Consider the following 20,527-nt stretch of genomic DNA (forward strand, 5'->3'; position numbering starts at 1 on the left):
TTGATCATATACAGGCCCATAGGAACACATGCTTTAATAATCAGTCATAATTCAAATGTTTGGTTGTTTTAAAGCATGGAGTTACTGGCCTACAATGATGACATTGGACTCTCCTTTACAGAAGGGCTCGAGAAATAAATAAATAGGCATATAAATATCCCACTGAAAAAAAAAAAAAAAAAAAAAAAAAACACTTTTTCAATTAAATTAGATTCCAAAGAAAAGAAGAAACAGGATTAAATGGTAATAATAACAAAAATAAGTTAGTAAGTGCTGTGTTTTATGTACAAATTTCACATCGATGCACATGAAAGGGTGGAGGGCGTTTGGTGGGAGCCAAAACGAAGCCACGCAGGGCCGATGGGGTCGGGACGGAGGGGAGAGATCATGCATTTCTGTTTCCCACGGATGAATAAAAACGTACCAAACATTCCCCCATCCCCCCACAAGGTAAAGACGCTATCAAAGTATTCACATTTTCACTGGTGACAGAGATGTTATGTTATCCCAAATAAAGAAAATCAATGCACACGATGGAAAGAGTTGTTGGTCTAAGTACAAGTTGTTATGGCCACTAGTCCACTTGTTTAATCCAGACTCTCTGAGCTCTATTTACACTGGCATCTCAGCCTGGAGACACATTTTTAATATCAATACATAGTTATCCTTATAATTCTGATTCTGATTTTAGTTTACACAAATCTCACCATCCCAGAGAAGATCTTTAGCGCAGTCCCGCTTCTTTTGCACGTTTTAAAACTGCTCAGATTTTGATTGCTTTGCCGCATGAAACAGGAAGAATGTGCTGTTCTGCAACTGGAGCTAAAGAGTGAAAGATTTACACAATGGCAGAAACATATCTTTCTGCTATTCTGCTCAACAGCGTATAAGGGATTGTGGTTCCCACTCCAAAATGCTCAAAACCTTTTGTATGCGTTGCATGTGATATCTCAGATGAGGTGCCAGTGTAAACGTGACTTTTCGTATATCCAGGCATCTGTGAAGACAACAAGCCAACTTGACTCCAACTAGATTTTTTACCCTGCTAGCTCCATGGCTACCCCCCTGAATAATTCCTCTGTGATCACATTTAATGCAAAAACAAGCCATCGATGGGAGGTCTGCCAGTAACCCCCCTCTTGTCGCTGAATGGTACAGTCCACAGAGGGGCAAGGCACCTGTTTAAATCGATTCCCCCGGCCATCGGAGAGCAGTTTGACGCTTGAAGAAGTGTAACGTCCAGCACCAAGGGTGACGAAGGGTTCCCCCTTTATACATTAAAGACGTCTCTCCCCTTTTTAAAGGACATTTTTTGTGGTCCAGATGCCACAGAAAGCAAATAAAATGTCCCGGTTTGCATTTAAGGATCCTTACGTCACTTTGTAGATGATCTTTGTTGGACTTTTAAGACGCCTACAGGCTGAGGAACTAGTTGCTTCTGCACCGTCAGTTGAAAATCGGTGACAGCAGTAGAAACAGCGCGCTAAGGAGCGAAGGTGTATTTCAATTATTCATGATGCCCGTGTTTGAACCTGAGGCGGGTTTGCACTGAAACTGAGATCCCTGATCTGGTTTGACTTGAGGCGGTGACAAAAAGGTGGGGCCGGGTACATCGACCCTTAAGATTGTAGCTGCGGTGTGTGTGTGTTTTTTTTGTGAGTGCATGCATGCATTTGTGCATGTGAATCTACTGACAGACAGGGAAAAGAGGTCAACCAAACCTCTGCACCACGCTGACGGCTCCAGCTTTACAATTCAAAATGTAATCAGTAAAAGGGTTAAACATGTTTTGCATTGTGGGTAAATCCAGCCCTAAATATATTTTCATCCTCTGAGGGGTGTGGCTAAACCCAGATTATGTTTAAACCCAGAATCTTTGCATTGAAACCCAGTGGTGGTTGGTTCTAGCACAGACGTGAGGACACCCGGGTGGGGTAGTGATCAGAGTTATGCATCTCCCCGGTGTGTCCTGAGTGGTGTGTTCAGGCCTCTGGGAGACTGGGGAGTGCTTAGACATTTAGTGAAGGTCCTGCAGCTCCGGTGAGGGGCGTCGTGGAGCCGCGGTCGTAGCCAATATCCACCATGGTGTGTGGTCGGCCGACCAGCCGGCTCGGAACGGGCTGCACCTGCACCTGCCGGTCTCGGAAACTCTGGATGTAGCTCTGGATGGGGCAGAGAAAGACTTGGGTTTAAAGACTAAGGAAAGGCATTCATAGAAAAAATGACAATTAAAAACAAACAAACTGCAAAGTAGAAAATTAAACAAATTAAACTGCAAGAACAAAAATAAAAAGGGAGAAAACATGATCCGTCATTGCTTCCATTGTGTCCAATATTTCATTGCATCTTTGGATTAAACACACAACGGAAGGATCATTAATAAAAATTATTTAGGTTTGATTTTTTTTTAAGTTATGCAGCAACTGAGATATCAGACAGGTGCCTGAACTCACACCACTGTTACTGCGAAAACGTTATTTGTCTCATGGATGAGCGTTTGTAAAATCTACTAATCAAGTGATCTTTTGGCAAAAAACTGGTCGCACATCGCAGCAAACAGAAAGGTTAACAAAAAGCACAAACGTAACCCCATACAACAATACACATACTGCAGGAAGCATAAAAACATACAAACAAGCAGCAAATAGGAAAACAGATGACAGCAAAAGAGTCCCTGGTTCCTCACCGGCGAGAGGACGTCTGTGTCGTAGCGACGGATGGGGTTGGGCTTGCGGCGGTAGGCGGGCTCAGGGTGAAGTTGCTTGGCCTGGTTGCTATGGTGAGAGGAGGAGCTGTGCTGCTGCTTCTTCTTCTTCTTGTTGCGATAGCGATCGTCTCGCTGACGAATCCGCATCACCTGCATCCTCCTCTGCTGCCGGCTGATGATCACTGTGAAGGACAGAGGCAACGTCCATGAGGAGAAGCTAGACAGAAGGTAGCCAGCATATGCTTTTAAGTAGTGTTTTAGTAGAGCTAGAGCTACTTTTCTATCATGGTGTGCACACACAGGGTCCAAAATTAACACTCGCCAAGCAGAACATTTACCCGCATTTGGCGCTTGCCGAGATCTCAGAGGGCTAGCACCCACATGGCACGTGAATGTTTGTACCAAAATAGTGGATGAACACCAGCTAGCACGTCACTTCTGTTTCCTGACAGCTAGCGTTTACCGGCTAATTAATTAGCCAGCATTTTTTAACTTTTTTGTGGCATTTTTTTAATGTTTTTGGTACTTTTTTTGTGATCTATGTAAAAAATTATGTTTTAAAAAAAAAGATGTATGTTAAAAAAAAAACCACAATTTAATATTTAGACCGGTAAAAAAAGATGCTTGGCTTGTTATTTTTTTTTTATTGACCTGCCAACTTGGCCGGTGAGTCAGAAAGTGAAATTCAGACACTGCACACAGTTATTTCCGTTTAAAACAGTAAATGGAGACAAATCAGAAATGACCAACATGCCCCACAAAACACCAGCACACGTTTTCCTCACCCTTGGTATGAGAGTATCCCTCAGCGGTCACCTTCCACTGGACCATGACGCCCAGCAGCGTGAGGGCTGGCCACACCCCGAGCACCACCCACGTCAGCCAGCACACCGGCTTGCCGGGTGCTGCTTTTATTCGCTCGTACATGTACAGCACCAGGGCGAAGAGCTCCATGAAGTAGTCCAGCGCCACAGTGATGACTGCAGCACCGAACATGGCTGTGGACAGCGTGGTGAAGAGGCGCTGCCACTGCAGGGTGAGCACGGCGAACAGCATGCCTAGGCCAAGCAGCACGCCCAGGGGCACCCAGACGGAGCGGGGCGGGCTGTCGGAAAGCTCCTCCATGCCCACCAGGGTGGCCACGGCCACCAGCAGGCCCAGCAGCAGGCCCACCATAAAGAGGCCCACACTGCGAACCAGCATGGTGACCAGGCCGCAGAGCGTGCCGATGCCCAGGCCGATACCCATCGAGGCCTCCACGCTCAGCTGGGTGTCCAGAACGCGCTCCTTGTAGCAGAGCATAAAGATGACGACGGAGCCAAACATCAGGCCCGTCAGGAACATCACCGCTTTGAAGCAGCGATAGCCTGCAATAAAGAGGAGGAAACACATCGTTAACAGGGTCGTAATCAGTCACATATAGGGCTGCAACTAACGGTTATTTTCATTGTAATCTGTTGATTATTTTCTGGGTTAATGGATTAGTTGTTTGGTCTATAAAATGTCGGAAAATGTTTGAAAAGGTCAATCAGTGTTTCCCAAAGCCCAAGATGACGTCCTCAAATGTCTTGTTTTGTCCACAACTCAAAGATATTTAGTTTACTGTCACAGAGGAGAGAAGACACTAGAACATATTCACATTTAACAAGCTGGAATAAGAAAAGTAACTCAAACTGATTAATTGAATATCAAAATAGTTGGTGATTAATGTAATAGCTGACAACTAGTCGATTGAATCAATTAATCTTTGCAGCTCTAATCCCGTACTAGAACCAGGACTCACCGAAGAAGCAGTAAATGATGCCGAAGAGACAGCACATGGAGCAGACGACAGAGGGAACCACCTTGTAGCCGCCGCCAATGTCCTCGCAGCCATCCAGGCGCTCGGGGCTCAGCTCCTGGTCGGGCTGGGCCGGCAGCATCTCCACAGGGGTCGTCATGGTGAACGGGACGGAGAAGGGAGAAGGAAGGAGGTGGAGAGGTGATCAGGTGGGAGGCGAGGGACAGGGGAGGCTACGGAGCGCCACACAGCCGCATGGTTTCACCTGTTGATAGAGAGTTAATATGGCCGTCACTTCCTGCAGACTACAGCACCAACACCTGCCTTCAACGTGTGTGGTAATACATTTGGGGCATTCAAGAACACTCCCGACAGCAAGGACACCCAGTTCCAGACTTATTTATCATACTTGCCAAATTCACATGATCCTTTTGACAATTTTAATAGATTCTCATGGATGCTCATAGGCAGACCTCTCTGGTGAATGTTCACTATGACTGATCATCTATTTCGAAATGTCTGCAGGTTGATTTTTAGAAAAACTGAGCTCAATGGATGGTTAGAAACCAAAAAAAACTGGCTGTATAATCAATCAAAGCCTCTCGCTCTCCCTGTGTTTGATCAGGAGGCGTTTAAGGGGAACAAGAACTGCCGACCGTCAGGCCACACGGGCACAAAGCAAACACATTTCTCTAATGGCTCTTTACTCAGCAGTTCAATCTTTCATCAATCAGTCAGTCAGTCTCTTCTATGTACATGAGAATCTAAAAAAAGTGGATGAATAATCTAATAGAGTTGGATTCTTTATATTCCTAAACCAATGTGGTCATTGTTTAGTGCATCGTATTACTATTACAATCACATTCATTTTTCCTTCCCTGCAGCTTATTTCTTCAGCTGGTTTGTGTCCGTGCCACAACACCATAAAGTACAGTATCTCATGCCATCTACTGTATCTGTAGTTTCTAGCTACGTCAGCTATGCATCTATCGAGTATGTTTCTGTCCCTGCAGCCTGTTTCTAAATGACATTATTATTTTATTTTTTTATATCAGATTTACATCCATATATCGTTTTTAAGCCAGCTCAGCTTTGTTTCCTTCTATGCAGCCTTTCCTGACCTGCCACCTAAAATGTCCTCACACACTTTGTTTCTGTGTAACGATGTCTTACCCCTCAGCTCTCTCACATATAATCCTTTGCCTTTTGTTTCCTCTCCTGCAGCCTCATCTGTATTCCAGTAATGTCCCTTGTAAACAGCACTTGGTAAATACATTTGCCTCGACGTTCTCCTTTCCTTTCTTTGCTAAATTTCACTTCGTCTTTCCCCTGGTTTCCTGCTGCCTTCATCATCAGATCTCTTTCTGTTTCCTTCCCGTCCTCCTAACTGTTCACCACTCTGTTTCAACCCTTCATACTAAGAACAAAGGGCTTTATGCTTAACTCAACTGTACACAGTATTATATATAGCAATGTAAATATACTACTATAAAGAACATCCAGAAATATATATAAACAAAAAACACTTTCTTCTCAGAAAGATGGGGATATACTATACAAAGGTTTTCTCATAAACCACAAGTCCTCAAATCCCACAAACTTTCCAGGATATTGTGGAATATACTGAGATACTGAACCAAGCGCGGAGCTAAAGGGACTATTGTTGGCTCACTTTCCTTCATCGCTCGGTATCTAGTTATGTTTCTCCCTGAGGGGCGATTCATGAATGGGTGGATGAGAATTCGTTAGTGTCGTGACGTATGGATGTTGAAACTGGTCTGGCAAGTTTAACAATGCACAAGGAAAGCAAACAAAGTGCTTGAGTATTGAGCAAAGTTTTTATATATATATATATATATATATATATATATATATATATATATATATATATATATATATATATATATATATATATATATAAATAAAAATATATATGAGAATAAATAATATTACACAAAATATCTAGCTGTTCATATTTGACCTTTAAAGTGGTGATATAATGAAAAATCCGAGTTTACCCTGTCGTAGTTGAATAACGACAGTTCAGTGGGTAAATAGGCAGTGTGTGTGTGTGTGTGTGTGTGTGTGTGTGTGTGTCCTGCGGGCAGTGGTGTGTCTGTGTGTGTGTGTGTGTGTGTGTGTGTGTGTAAGGAACAGTGTGAAATACCCTATATAATCATTCTATCACCCCTTTAACCTCTGAGCTCTCAGCAGTTTGTTGTGGTACAAGTTACTCTAAAACCAAGTAATTAACATGTTCCGTCTTGTTTGTGAGACCAGTGCACAAAAACAAATGTAAAAAGGAGAATTTGTGGTTTCAGCCGGAGTTTTGTGTACCATTTTCAACAGCCGGGAGCAGTAGTTTCCAGAAACAACTCGTGTTGCAATCAGAAGCGCAGAAGTCCTGAGCCAATGGATGAACAGCACATTTCTTCCTCTATCAACACTTTTCTTCTATCCTCCAACCATTTATATAAAGAGTTAAAAACCTGTGGACATACAGGCAAGGAAAAAACTATTTATATTACAAATTGTGTAAAACTATTTCCCCCCCATAAAAACTGTCCTACAATACCACTCACATGCAAGTTGATGGCATTTCTGAGGATCCTAACTTGGTTCACACAGCAGGAAAGACTAAATGAAGGAAGACAAAACTAGTGCAAGCACATTCAACTGTACACAAACTATTGTTTCAATGTGTGTTTGAGACAGAAGCATTTTTTGGAAAAGAGCCACAACAGAAACGGTCCATATCTTTAGAACAAACTCAGACACACTGGCGATACTGAAATACACACACAGACATATTCTTTCTACATTTTCATCCCCATTTTCATCCAGACATGTCATATTAATAATCATCTTTTGGTGGAGGATTAGCAGGTCGCTGCCGGGTGACCCCATGTGTGTGTGGGGAAGATTTAAGCTGTTTTGTGCCGCAGATCAAAAACCTGTTTTTATGTTTGCAGACGGATCATCCTCTGAAAAAAAAAATTACTGATAGGAAATAAACAACAGAGGAGCAACAACAACTCCATGGTTCTCCTCCTCGTGCCCTGCTTCCTGTCTGTTGCCGCGACGACTGAGGGATGCTGACAGGCCAGCCGGCAGTTGGCCCTGGTCCGAAGCCTGACCAATTAGAGAGCAGCTTAAACTCCCATAGCAACAGCATGAGAACCAATCGGTGGCCCTGTCTGTTCCCTCTGAATGTGTTCGTATATGTCAGTGTGTGTGTGTGTGTGTGTGTGTGTGTGTGTGTGTGTGTGTGTGTGTGTGTGTGTGTGTGTGTGTGTGTGTGTGTGTGTGTGTGTGTGTGTTATAAAAGCCGGTTCTGCTCCTATAGAAACTCTCCTTTTAAATTATAAATGAAATATTCTAGGGTTAACGTCACATCAGCATTCTTTCAAAAACATTTTAAAGGACAAAATTAAAAGTCTGCTAGTTTTAACAATTATTTTCCTAATTCATTTATTTACTCTAAAAAGATCTGAGTATTTCTGACAAATGCCAGAATGAGGTCTTCAAATTGTTTACAAAAGGCAACAGCATGTGTTGATTGAAAATGACGTTGGAGGGACGGATACACCGGGAAGGGTAAAATAACCAAACAGAAAACATGACAGAGGGAATAAACAAAGTCAAACACAATGACAATTTCGTCCGATTTCAGAGACAGATTTCAGGATATACTGAGCGCTCCTCTGCAGTGTCTGTCAGCCAAATTTGCAGCAGGTGGGAAGAATCTCCCCGTCTTCATGTAACAAAATGTTTTTGTAACCGTTTCGTTGCACAGTGAGCACGCAGATCAGTCCGCTGTGTTAAGAGACAACTAAAAGCTCTCTTCCCTCATTGTCTCAACATCAACTCAACACCGCAAACAAACGCACACAAAGAAAATGCAGTTTAACATGGTTCAAACTGTGGATCAGTCACTAAGAGCCAGACACACTGACACAGATGTGCAGCCATTTCCAGTGCTGACATCATCAGGCTGAACTCGCCGGTGGCGTCTGAGAAAGACACAAAGACTTTCCATGAATAAAGAAAACGTTGTCTATTAATACACTGAGTACACAGACTGGCTGAGCACAACGTGCTGCATCAGGTCTGAACTACACGTTGAAGCACAATCAACTCAAAAACATCCTAAATATACAGAGCTATGGAGTTCAGGCACTGGGAGATTTGTCTTTGTGAGACAAATTCAAGGTTGACGAGTTCAAGTGCTTGCAGGAAGTTCTGACATCTAAGACTTAAAGCTATAGTGCGTGGTTTCTGTCTCCCCCATGAGGAATTCTAAGTAATGACGACAACACTGTCGGCGCGTCCACGTGATACAAGTCTTCTGTGACCCCTCCTCCCCCTCCTCCACGCAGTTACTAGAAGCCATGGAGGACACGGAGGATTCAAAAAACATGACGGACTCTTCAGAAGAGGTCATTATCTTCACTTGAGTTTCTGTGCGGGAAAGTTGCCGGAGGCCACAATCTTCTGAACATAGTCATACTAAGAAATCCAGAGAGAGTTGTGTGGAGCTGATGGGCTTAATTAGCTTTGTAGCAACTCATCTGGCAACGGCTTTCATTAATTTAAAAAAAGTTACGCACTAAAGCTTTAAGAGTCAGGTGTTAAACAATGATTGATTCATGAGCTATGTTGTGTCACAATCAAAAGAGCATCATTGTAAAAGTAGTAGTAAAGGCTCCCACTAAAGATGCTAATGCCAACAGAACAAAAGTGTTCTAATATTTGAAATTTGGCAGACAAAAATAGACCGTTGAAAGATGGAAATTGTCCGGTGACGTACCAGAACTTCATATCTTCTGTACTTAAATGTACTTAATGCTTCTGTGATCATGTTTAACAAGATGTTAAAAGATTTGGTTTTCGCTGCATAACACTCATGCATTCATGCATGTTAATAAGCTCTGTCCCAGACAGAGAGAGAGAGTCTGCAGGGGTAAACCGTGTAGGGATTATGGTCATAATCGATTAATCGGTTGATTGTTTTCTCGATTAATTGATTGGTCTATGAAATGGTTTCGTCCACAACTCAAAAGATATTCAGTTGACAGTCACAGAGGAATGAAGAAACTAGAAAATATTCACATTTAACAAGCTGGAAAGTCTTACTTTTTTCCATAAAAATGACTCAAACCGATTATCTAAAAACAGTTAGCGATTAATTTAATAGTTGACAACTAATTGATTAATCTTCACAGTTTGAAAATTGTGAGCCATTTAGTAACACTATCAGTTTGACTTCACTTCAGTTTCACCCCGTTAGAAGAATAGAACTTAAATTCTCTGTTGATGTCATATTTTGAGTCACATTCACACGTCGGCCTCTTGATCATTTTGCCAACACGCTCAGTGTTTTCTTCCTGTGAAAATGTAATAATGTCTATTTCTGCATAGTGTACAGAGATCTTTGCAAGACTCATAACCCTGTGACTCATCAAATCTGTTCATGATGCATTTATTTAAAAACATGTTTGTTCCAAATTCTCTTCTCTTTCTGCCCGAGAAATAAAAAACAGAGAAAACATATTCACTATTAAGACAACACACATGCTGCATTTTATCAATAACTAAACAGCAAGTCCTTTATTCCTACCCTCTAATATTACCTACCCACAGGAGCACTTTGCGTCTTCATATCCAGATTAAACCAGAGAATGGTCACGCTCACGGTTTTTAATACGGTGCCAACGTGAAACTATGGCGGTTTGGTTAGGTTTAGACACAAAAACTACTTATACTTTGTCACAGTTTTTTCACATGCTGTGAAGTTTGAGGTAAGGCTACACAACTTATTAAGACTCATACTTCAGCGGTGTGGCACCAGCTGTGTTAATCCCCTCAGACTCGCAGTCGGAGGCTCAGATGCTGGGCGATGCTCTCTGACTGAACTCATCTGTTGTTTATTTTCAGCCAATAAGAAGGCAGAAACTCCTGTGACCTCATCAAGCGGCGTCTGGCCAACCTTATGTTCAGCTTGTCTGTATTAATCTGGTGTATCAAAGCACTGCACAGTCCCTATTTTATCGTCATTTTTCTTCCAACTGGATGATTAAGACCAAAATGTTTGAGGTTTCCAAAAGACTGTGGGTACAAACGATCAGATTTAACAGCATAAAGAGCCACGTTCACTGTAGACGCAATGTCTTTGAGTTTTGGACTGTTGGTCACACAAAATACGACATTTGAAGGAGCCCTGGGGTTCACCTTTTAGTATTTCTTGACATTTCTCAAGTAAATCATTAATCAAAAAAAATATCAACAGATTTAATTATTGATAATTAACATTTAGTTGCAACTCTTGTTTTAGGCTTGGTATTTTAGTTGAGCATTTCCATTTTTGAGCAGGAAGTATTAAACATTTTACTTTAACTACATTTATCTACTTTACAGATGAAGACTTTCCATCCAACTCTTTCATTCCTTCTTTGCTTCTGTCTTTTCTTTTACATCATCTGAAAACATTGTTATCCAATAGAAAAACTAAACTCTTGCCTCCTGCATCATCATTACTTTAACTTTTAAATGTTTGTCTGCTCAAACTTGCGTTTTCCCCGGACTACATTTTGAGATAGTGTCAGTGCTATTTTCTCTGAAGCGTTCAACTCCTCTGGGCTTTTTTTTTTTTTTTTTTTTTTGTGCTACAATATGGATGTTACTTTGCTCTAGCACTGTGTTGAGCGTTTCCCAAAAGTCACAAATTATTTGTGTGGTGAGGTTTGAAATCAAAGGGCTTGGTTAAATGAATGTTAAGCACAAAATGACAAAAAAAGACTTCCCACTATGAATAGGGAGGAATAGGTTACTGAAAAACAACCACTCTGCAGAGTTAATAAAGAGCTACACATAAGGCCATCTTAACAACGCAACAAGTGTCTCAAGTGTCGATGTGTCACGCAACAGATTTCTCCAACATGAAAAGGACAACAATGTGACTGTGTGTCGCCAAAGCTCGATGGCGGTGAGTAACAGCGGGACGAGTAGCGATGTGACTCAACTAACCAACCAGCATGACTGTTCCTGGACCTGCTGCTGTAACGATCCAGTTGTGCCAGAAAAGGTGGATCCATTCAGAACAAATCCATCAGGAAAACAGCCACACAAATGTCTCAGAGTGACGCCTCTGCACGTCCGCTTATGTACAGCCAAGGGACAAAGAGGAAGAGTGACAAAAAAAAAAAGTTTGGCTATCAGGTGAAGAGTTTTTGTGATTTTCCCATCAGCTAAAGAAGCAAAGCAGGAAGCAAAGATGGATGGAAATAGGTAAGGGCAGCAAGAAGGAAGGAAAAGACTAGGCAACATAATAAAACATCAAAGTAGGAAAGACAAAAAGAAAAGTAGTGGATGTAAAGCACAAAATCTCCCACAATGGAACTACTAAAGCAAAGCACTTCAGTTCAGTATTAAATTCAAACTAAATGTACTGTAAGGCCTCTGAAAGTCATTACAAATAAAAATAAACCTGCATCTAAATATGATAAACTGAAAACGCATAATTCACACTACCCCTTTCACCTTAAACATTTAAGTATTTAACTAAATGCCTTCAAAGATTTTGAGTTCAAAAACATTCAGTCATATTTTACACCCAGAAAGACTGTTCTTACTCCCAACCCCCCCAGAGAGAAACACTGATATTGGATCTATGTAAGACAGCAGCTGAGCTCATAAGCTCTCTTGGCAGAGACAAACATGTAGTGATGAAATTAGGCTTTGTTTTATCTGATGTGGGTTTAAAGCAGGTGGGCAAAACTCAGAAGTGGCGAGAGCGTTAAGAGGAAGACAAAACTGAAAAGGGAGAGGTAAAGTGATAGAGAAGGGAGAGAAGGAGAGGAAAGAAGAAAAGCAACAAACGCCAGTGGCCTTCCCACCATGTTGTGTTATGTAACTGCCTCATAATGCATTACTCACTGCACTTCAATGGCTTTCCAAATCTCTTTGCATGGCCACCGATTCCCATGATTCAAATCAAGGAAAAATGCAAAGGTCCCCGTGTTACAGACATTTCTGCATATGTGGAAAAACAATCATAAAACCATATACATTGTTCCTTTAGAGTTCCTTTCTTCTGACATCTATGGCTGCAAGAATATTTTTTTAAACTGATGTAGTGTTGCAACTGACAACTATTTCGTTTCTCAATCAATTGTTGAATGTTACAAAAAAGCTTTCAATGTCCCTTGAGAAACTACTTCACTTTATTCACAATAATTGAGTCCTGAGTATTAGCACCTTGTTTAGTCTAACACAGGAAAATTGTTTAAACATTTAGACGCGTTAAAGTTTTGGTTATCAATATCACTACAAAACCAATGTCCTGTATATTAATCACCGTTACTGTCTAAAACAGACAAAACTCTTCAAAAGAGGTTATAAAAATTAAAGTCCATTTGACTTGAATCTGTCAGTACAACAGACAGCTCATATCACAGGTGCTGAAATGACCCGTCAATTAATCAATTAGCTGATTGACAACTCATTTAGCCAAATATTCTCTAGGATTTGCTACTTTCTTTATCTTATGTGATAATAATCATAATATTTGGGGGTTTTGGACATTTGAAGTTGTCACGCTTTAACATTTATCTGCATATTAATTGATAATAGAAATTGCAAAGTTCCAGTGTTAAATTGTTTGAAAAAAATATCCAACTTTATTCACAATAACTGAGCATACTGTTTAGTCTTTACTGAGCACAGAAAGTTTGGATATAGTTATGCAATAAATTATGCTGTAAAACAAGCTAAAACCCATTCATTTCAACAACTGAATTTTATAAAATAATAAGATATGATCCTATCATCAAGATACAATCCCACTGAAAGCTGTTAATCCATAATATTGAATGATTGCTCAGCCCGACATTTACACCACTACTGCATCATAAAGACTCAACCTGATCTGAAGTCATGATGTCCAATAAGTGAAATCTTCTCCTCTCTCCATCACTGACCGGAGAAAGCTGCCGGTCGGACCGAGGCTGCAACATGTCCTCATCCAAAAAAAACTCTCTTCCCTCTCCACGCTGTCTGGATGCCGGCAGGGGAATGAGAAAATGAGCAGGAGCATGAGATGCACCCAGAGCTCTCTCTGTCTCTCAGTGTTGTTCACGAGCCATCCAAGGTAACAGACCGGTGGCCGAGTCTGCCAAAAACAGGCGTGTTCACGACCCGCTCAGCGCCAGCTGCCAGCGTTCCGACGCTCGCAGCGGAAGACTGTGTGTGTCACCGGCTCACATGTCAGCTCCTGGGAACAGAGAGGTTGTCGCCAATCGTCCTGCCGATAACCTGGCGCGTCAACCGCCCATCCCTCTGCACATGTCGATCGATACTGCAGGGGGAAACGTGACAGGGGAGGATGTGGCCGGTGGTGGCAGGATCACTGCCTGTGTGTTTGTGTGGGGTGTGTGTGTGTGTGTGTGTGTGTGTGTGTGTGTGTGTGTGTGTGTGTGTGTGTGTGTGTGTGTGCGTCATCACGTGTCTCAGTGACAGAAACACAGAGGCAGGTCAGATGGTTTAGGACATGACATGCCAGAGCAGCTCCAGCAACAGCAGCATGACGATGCTGAAGATGGAGACATGACAGAGGAGTTGTGCTTTCCAGGGAATGATGGAAATTCCCAAAAGAAAACTTGAACCTAACTTCAGTTTGTGTAGGTTTTAGGTTGGCGTTTAATTCGGGAAATGATTTACAAACTAGATTTTCAATAAATACACATCTATATATACATACTACAGTCAGTGTATATGCTGACTTTTGTAAAGTATTTTTTATTTTCACCAAAAAACAAAGAATTTTAAGAATTCTGGAGAAACCCCCCCTCCCAAGAGTGAATGATGTTGAAAGTCCAAACGCTTGTGTCTGTCAATCTGGATTTAACTATATTCTGTCTGCTGCACAATAAAAAAAAAAGATTTGAACCCATTTTGCTTAGTTCCAGCTAATTTTCCTAATTAAAAAAAGGTGCATTTCCATGAAAGTTTGGGTTTTTTAAGTAAAATCACTTACATTTTAGGAATGAGTAGGTTGTTAAAGGAATAAAAAAAGTGTCCACTTTGATTTCTTTATTAAAACTTCAGAAATCATTAATGAAGACAATTCCTAATTGCACAGGATCTTTGGAACGCAGCAGGAGATTCCTTATATGAATACAAATCTTTTCAATTCAGCTCAAAATGTTTTTCCGTTCTCATAGAAACCGAGAGATATTTAACTTCTTCCTTCAAATCTACCCCTTGGGCCAAAATCTAGAGCCTTAAAAGTGCGGGAACTACCATAACTTGATTGGAAGAAGGCGACTCGCAGGTCTTTTTAACAGAACAACATTACGTGACTTGTGCAGATGAATGTTATTTGCAGCGGTCGACAGCTCTCACCCACAAACAGCCGCACGACTCCAGGAGATCAGGCACGACCGCCGGCGCCAAGAGGCCGAGGCGTTCTCACACCTCCTCAGACTCTCTCTCTGAGCAGGTTACATAAGGCTCCTGTTCCAGTTAGAAAAACCACGTGTGGCTGCTGCCATTTTCCTCCGATTGGACTGAATGTAGAGAATCTGGTGATGGGGAAGCGGTGAGAAGAGGAGGAGGACACTGAGGTCTTTGTCCATGTTAGACTCGGTTTTCACTGTTGAAAGGGCAACACTATTTTAGTAAATTAAATGTAAAAAAAAAAGTCCAAAACCCCAAACTATTCAGTATACAGCAAATCCTCACATCTGAGAAGCTAGAAGCAGAGTGTTTGGCCTTTTTGCTTGATAAATGTCCATTGATTTATATACAGTATATATATATACACTGTATATATAATTATAATATCTACATTTTGCTTCATTTAGTTGAAAAGTAGACATGTTTCTACATGTGTAGTTAACAGGTGGAATATACTGTATAATTAGGTCTTAGCAGTTAAAGTGAGTCTCAGATATGTAAAAAGACATCATAAACTTTTTTAAACAAACGTCAACGCAGGGCCACCCAAAAAAAAAAAAACTGCCCTGAAAAGTTGAACTCAACTTTTCATGCAAACAACGTAGCTTTATCCAGCAAGGCCCTGCCAATTTGCAAGTTCAAATTCCCGACTGAGGTTTATATTTCAGACTTTAGAAACCTCCATCCAGAACAAAAAGACATTCTACAAATAGTTTGACTTAACCAGGATCAAGAATAAAAACCGTTTCACAGCTGATCACTTGACATTAGTCTCAGCTAGCATTGCTAATCCTCGTATCCGTTTGGTCTGTTCACCGGCGCAGACATAAAGCTAACGAAGTTCGACCGAATGTTGTGCGTCTGGAGGTGAGGTCGGGGTTAACAGCAGGCCTTTTCCAATCCCTCAGGACTGTCCCAGCTCTCTGATCATTCCCCTGCAGGTTCCTCTCAGGTGTCATCAGACCTACAGCAGCATGTTGGAACACATGCTTACATAACTGCCAGCCTCCTACAATAAAGGCTTCTCTATTTCACAGCGTCTCAATCCTGCTGCTCAGTATGACTGAGCAGCCTCCAACCAGCTCACTGTTTCCCCCGTCGCCCCGAGGGAGAGGCTCAGGAATACCAATGAGGTCTGTTCCCGTGGAGGAGAAACTCACTGCACGGTCAGAGCTTCGACGGATCAACACAGAGGGAAGAAAAACAGCTGCTGGGGAAAAAAAATCACCTCAGCATTTCTTTTTTCTGAGGTGGGATGTCAGAAAAACTGTGAGGTTTTACACCAGAGGTTGAAGAAAGAATGACGATGCTTGTGAACGTGACTGCTGTTTATTTTTAACAGAAGGGACAACCCAGTGATATCAGGTCTTTGTGACTAAACTGTGCTGAGCACCCTATTTAACTTCTGATTGTTCCCTTCCCATGAGCAGACACAACCTCAGAGATTAATTTGGGCCAATTTAAAGCCTCGGTCAGTTGGAGGATGGGACACATCTGTCGCAGCCTCGTTCTGTAATTTCAGTGGACAAAACAGACCTTTTTTTCTTTTACCCCAACAGGACATTGTTCTGAAAAAAATTAAACTACAGTATGTACGTACAACAACAGCTTATTTCTTGCAGCTGAGACAGAAAGCGGTTACATTAAACTCCACAAAAAAAGGAAAGACAGCCACCTCTCTTCTGTCAACCTTTCTTTTTTAGGGTAGAAAGACACTCTTTGGCGTCAGGTGCTCTTGGCTAAAGCATGCATGGTGACACGTTGCTTTCAGTGCAGCTTAATATGTTAAATGTGAAATAAAAAGCCAATTTTAATTAGAGCTGCATCAATTAGTTGATTAAAAGAAAAGGAATCGGCAACTATTTGGATAATTGATTAACTGTAAACTGAAATCATTTTTTAAGTGAAAATGTCATACATTTGATGGTTAGAGGCTGGCAAATGTGACAATTGCTTCTTTTTCTCATCTTACATGATATAAACTGAACATCTTTGCTAGTCGGACAGAACTAGACATTTAAAGACGTCACCTCGTTAGTTGCAGCCCAAATTTCAATTGCTCCACATTTGCAGCCTTGCTGGGCTATTAAATGATTAATCCACAATAAAAGACTGAGGGGAAAATCACAAGAAGTTAAGAGTCCTCAAAGAGACGTTACATCTCCTCATGTTTGTCTGGGTGGTCCAGTAAGTAATGGGACAGCTTGTTTAATTGACAGGTGTCTCTTCCTATCGTGAAGCTACAACATCACCTGGCTCATAAGAAAACCAAATGAAGCTGATCAAAGTCTGCAATAACACGTACTGTAGACACGTGCAGGAATAACCCATGATCCTCTCTGCTCTCCCTTACATGCCACCTCTAATAACAGTGTGACCCGTGTGATCACCCAGCGGGAGGGTCGAACCCAATTATTTCTGGCTTCAACACTTCAGCGACAGAGAACAATGAATCGAGCAGAGGTCTATGCACTTCAATTTCTATTTTTGCAAAGAAGCTACCTGCAGATAAAAGGCACAGCTGTCCCCATCCTCTAGTGGCAAGAGCTCAATGAAATCATATAATCTAGAGCTGCAAAGATGAATTAGTTGTCAACTAATTAATTAAGGGCTTTTTTTTAAATTCTTTTAAATTGGTTTAATTTTTCAACAATTCTCTGATTTCAGCTTGTTAAATATGAATCTGTTCTAGTGTCTTCTCTCCTCTGTGACAGTAAACTGAATATCTTTGAGTTGTGGACTGAACGAGACATTTGAGGACGTCATCTTGGGCATTTTGGAAACACCGCTCGACATTTTTCACCATTTTCATCAATTGCGAAAACAATCAACAGATTAATCGACGATGTAAATGAGCGCAGCCCCACAATAATCCTGAAGCAGGAACGAGCAACAGTTTCCAGAACCTCTTGTGGGTCTGCCTCTCTGCACCTGTCGGCTCCCACAACAAGCTGAACATCAGGCCTTCAGCAGCCTGCAGCTCTCAGCTCACTGCTTCAGACTGTACACTAATTAGCTCACATTGGAGCACCTATCATAACTGCTGGGCCGTGAACGCCTCGTAGGAAAATTCCTGCGGATTCTCAGACACGGAAGAAAAAAAAAGCAACATGAGAATATAAAACCGGTGGGTTTTTACAGTTGAAGCCTTTCATTAACGTCATCCCATTTCATCCGTCTTGTTTTGTCCCCAACTCAAAGATATTGAGTTTCCTGTCACAGAGGAGAGAAGACACCAGAACATGTTCACATTTAACAAGCTGGAATCAGAGAAGTTTTTATTTTGTTTTCATAAAAAAATGACTCAAACCAATTAATCGATCATCAAAATAGTTGGCGATTAATTAAATAGGTGACAACTGATCCATTAACTAAATCTGTCAACTGTCAAACTGTAAAGCCACAGCAGGTAGAACACTTTACTGCTCACCTACTCAGTCAAATTTCCTTGAAAAGGTGTTACAAAGAGGACTTATATACACACAACCAATTGTCTGATATGCATGATAATATGATAATAATTTAAAGGAGATCTTTAAGGAATAATTTAAGCATGTAAAGCAACAATGTAAAAACTTAGCACCCATTTATGTCTTTGCTTTATTCTGTATTACTCTAATGCTTTAACATCCTTCTTGTTGCGAATGGATCTTGACACACATTTGAATGCAACCAATTCCATAAGAGGCAGAAGCTGAATCAGGACTCCGGGCACATTCAGACCAACAAAAGCCATCACCGCATGATAGTGGGGCGGTGGAAATGTCACGTAAAAGGCCCATTTGTGGGACGTCCTGTTGTGTAATTTAAGCCTCGATTGTAGCACAAATAGATTTTTTATTTCACAGTTACTGTTTTCCGTCAGATCATTTATAAATCTTGACATTTCTGACTGCACTTGAAGGCAACTTCATTTCCCAGAGAAAGAAAAGAGACGGAGGGACCGAAGAAACAGTCAGCTGTTCCACAAACTCCCGGGCAGTTCACAGCTTGTGTTTGGGGTTTTAAAAACTTGTCTTGTGGCAGAGGTAGAGGCAGTGATGTTTCCTGTTTCCTGTACGGGACTCTCACACCGCCTCAAAACACTCTGACAAGTCTGACCACCGGTCACATGACTGGCCACCGCAGCGGGACGTCAGGTTGCGTTTCTCCAAAAGTTGAATCGTTCTCAACTTCATTACAGTATTAAAAAAGGAAAAACAAAACAAAAGGATTATTGGAATCCCAAAAATTGAAAATCGAATACCTACCCAACGAACAGATATCCGAATAGTCAAATTTTCGGATCCAGCCGTAGTTGTGAAGCCGCAGCAGCCAGAAAACAAACTGTCCCTTCCCTAACCCAGGCTCAGACAGACAGGAGGCAGAGAGAGGAAGAGAGCAGCACCACACACACACACACACACACACACACACACACACACACACACACACACACACACACACACACACACACACACACACACACACACACACACACACACACACACACACACACACACACACACACACACACACACACACACACACACACACTTCAGTCTGTTAGATGAAATACCGTCTTTAACTTCTGTTTGCTTCAGTTAGCAATGTCCTACATTTCCCAGTATGCCTTTCAATGACCTCCAGGGAGCATGAATCCAGTTAACTTGCACTGGGTTAGATGAAAGGTACAAGAGTAAGAGTTTTACAGTTAGGAGTACGATTATTTAATACAAATTCAACCTGGCTTGTAGCTGCAATGCATTCTGGTCCATTTCCTGTTCCTGTCGGTCTTCTTGGTTGCTTCTCAAGTCAATTATTTAATATCTCCTTGATTAAACAGGAAGTTGTTCTGGCCCTCCTTCATGAAGGCCGTCTCTAAGCTCTTATTCCTGTCCCCGAGGAGCAAGGACAGAGGAGGGATCTAAGGCGCTAGGAGGGAGGCGCGAGGACAGAGGAGGGATCTCTAAGGCGCTAGGAGGGAGGCGCGAGGACAGAGGAGGGATCTAAGGCACTAGGAGGGAGGCGCGAGGACAGAGGAGGGATCTCTAAGGCGCTAGGAGGGAGGCGCGAGGACAGAGGAGGGATCTAAGGCACTAGGAGGGAGGCGCGAGGACAGAGGAGGGATCTCTAAGGCGCTAGGAGTGAGGAGCGAGGACAGAGGAGGGATCTCTAAGGCGCTAGGAGGGAGGAGCGAGGACAGAGGAGGGATCTCTGAGGCGCTAGGAGGGAGGCGCGAGGACAGAGGAGGGATCTAAGGCACTAGGAGGGAGGCGCGAGGACAGAGGAGGGATCTCTAAGGCGCTAGGAGGGAGGCGCGAGGACAGAGGAGGGATCTCTGAGGCGAAAAGAAAGAAGTGGTGTTTGAAAGACAGGAGTATTTAAAAGATTGTAAGGGTTCAAATGAAAAGACACAACTGAACAGCATTATGGGAAATCCAGTGTTTTTTTAGTGTGACCTACAGGGACTAAAAGTGCAGTATATCTCTGTGTAGCTTCGATTTTTACCAATACGTTATGCTGTCCTTAAGTCACAGTTTGATTGTTTGGTTTTTTGTTGCATTTGAGCATAAACAGAAAAGGGTAAACCTCTATAAATGTCC

General features: G+C 42.0%; 1 protein-coding gene across 3 annotated transcripts in view; it reads right to left on the reverse strand.

Annotated features, from left to right (window-relative positions):
• Window positions 1-212: 212 nt before the first annotated feature.
• Window positions 213-20,527, reverse strand: part of tmem198ab (transmembrane protein 198ab) — a 21,464-nt gene continuing 1,149 nt past the window's right edge. Inside the window, exons 1-5 of one of the 3 annotated variants that reach the window (XM_028572089.1) lie at window positions 6,825-6,894; window positions 4,491-4,752; window positions 3,493-4,074; window positions 2,687-2,889; window positions 213-2,162 (exon numbers count right to left, since the gene is read on the reverse strand). In XM_028572089.1, the coding sequence (XP_028427890.1) occupies window positions 2,010-2,162; window positions 2,687-2,889; window positions 3,493-4,074; window positions 4,491-4,647 (1,095 nt within the window). In that variant the 5' untranslated portion in view covers window positions 4,648-4,752; window positions 6,825-6,894 and the 3' untranslated portion in view covers window positions 213-2,009. Of the gene's footprint in view, window positions 2,163-2,686; window positions 2,890-3,492; window positions 4,075-4,490; window positions 4,753-5,660; window positions 5,700-6,824; window positions 6,895-20,527 lie in introns of those variants that run through there. The other 2 variants (XM_028572090.1, XM_028572088.1) reach the window with 2 other exon arrangements.

The sequence above is a fragment of the Perca flavescens genome, chromosome 24 (assembly GCF_004354835.1).
Source record: "Perca flavescens isolate YP-PL-M2 chromosome 24, PFLA_1.0, whole genome shotgun sequence".
NCBI lineage: Eukaryota > Metazoa > Chordata > Actinopteri > Perciformes > Percidae > Perca > Perca flavescens.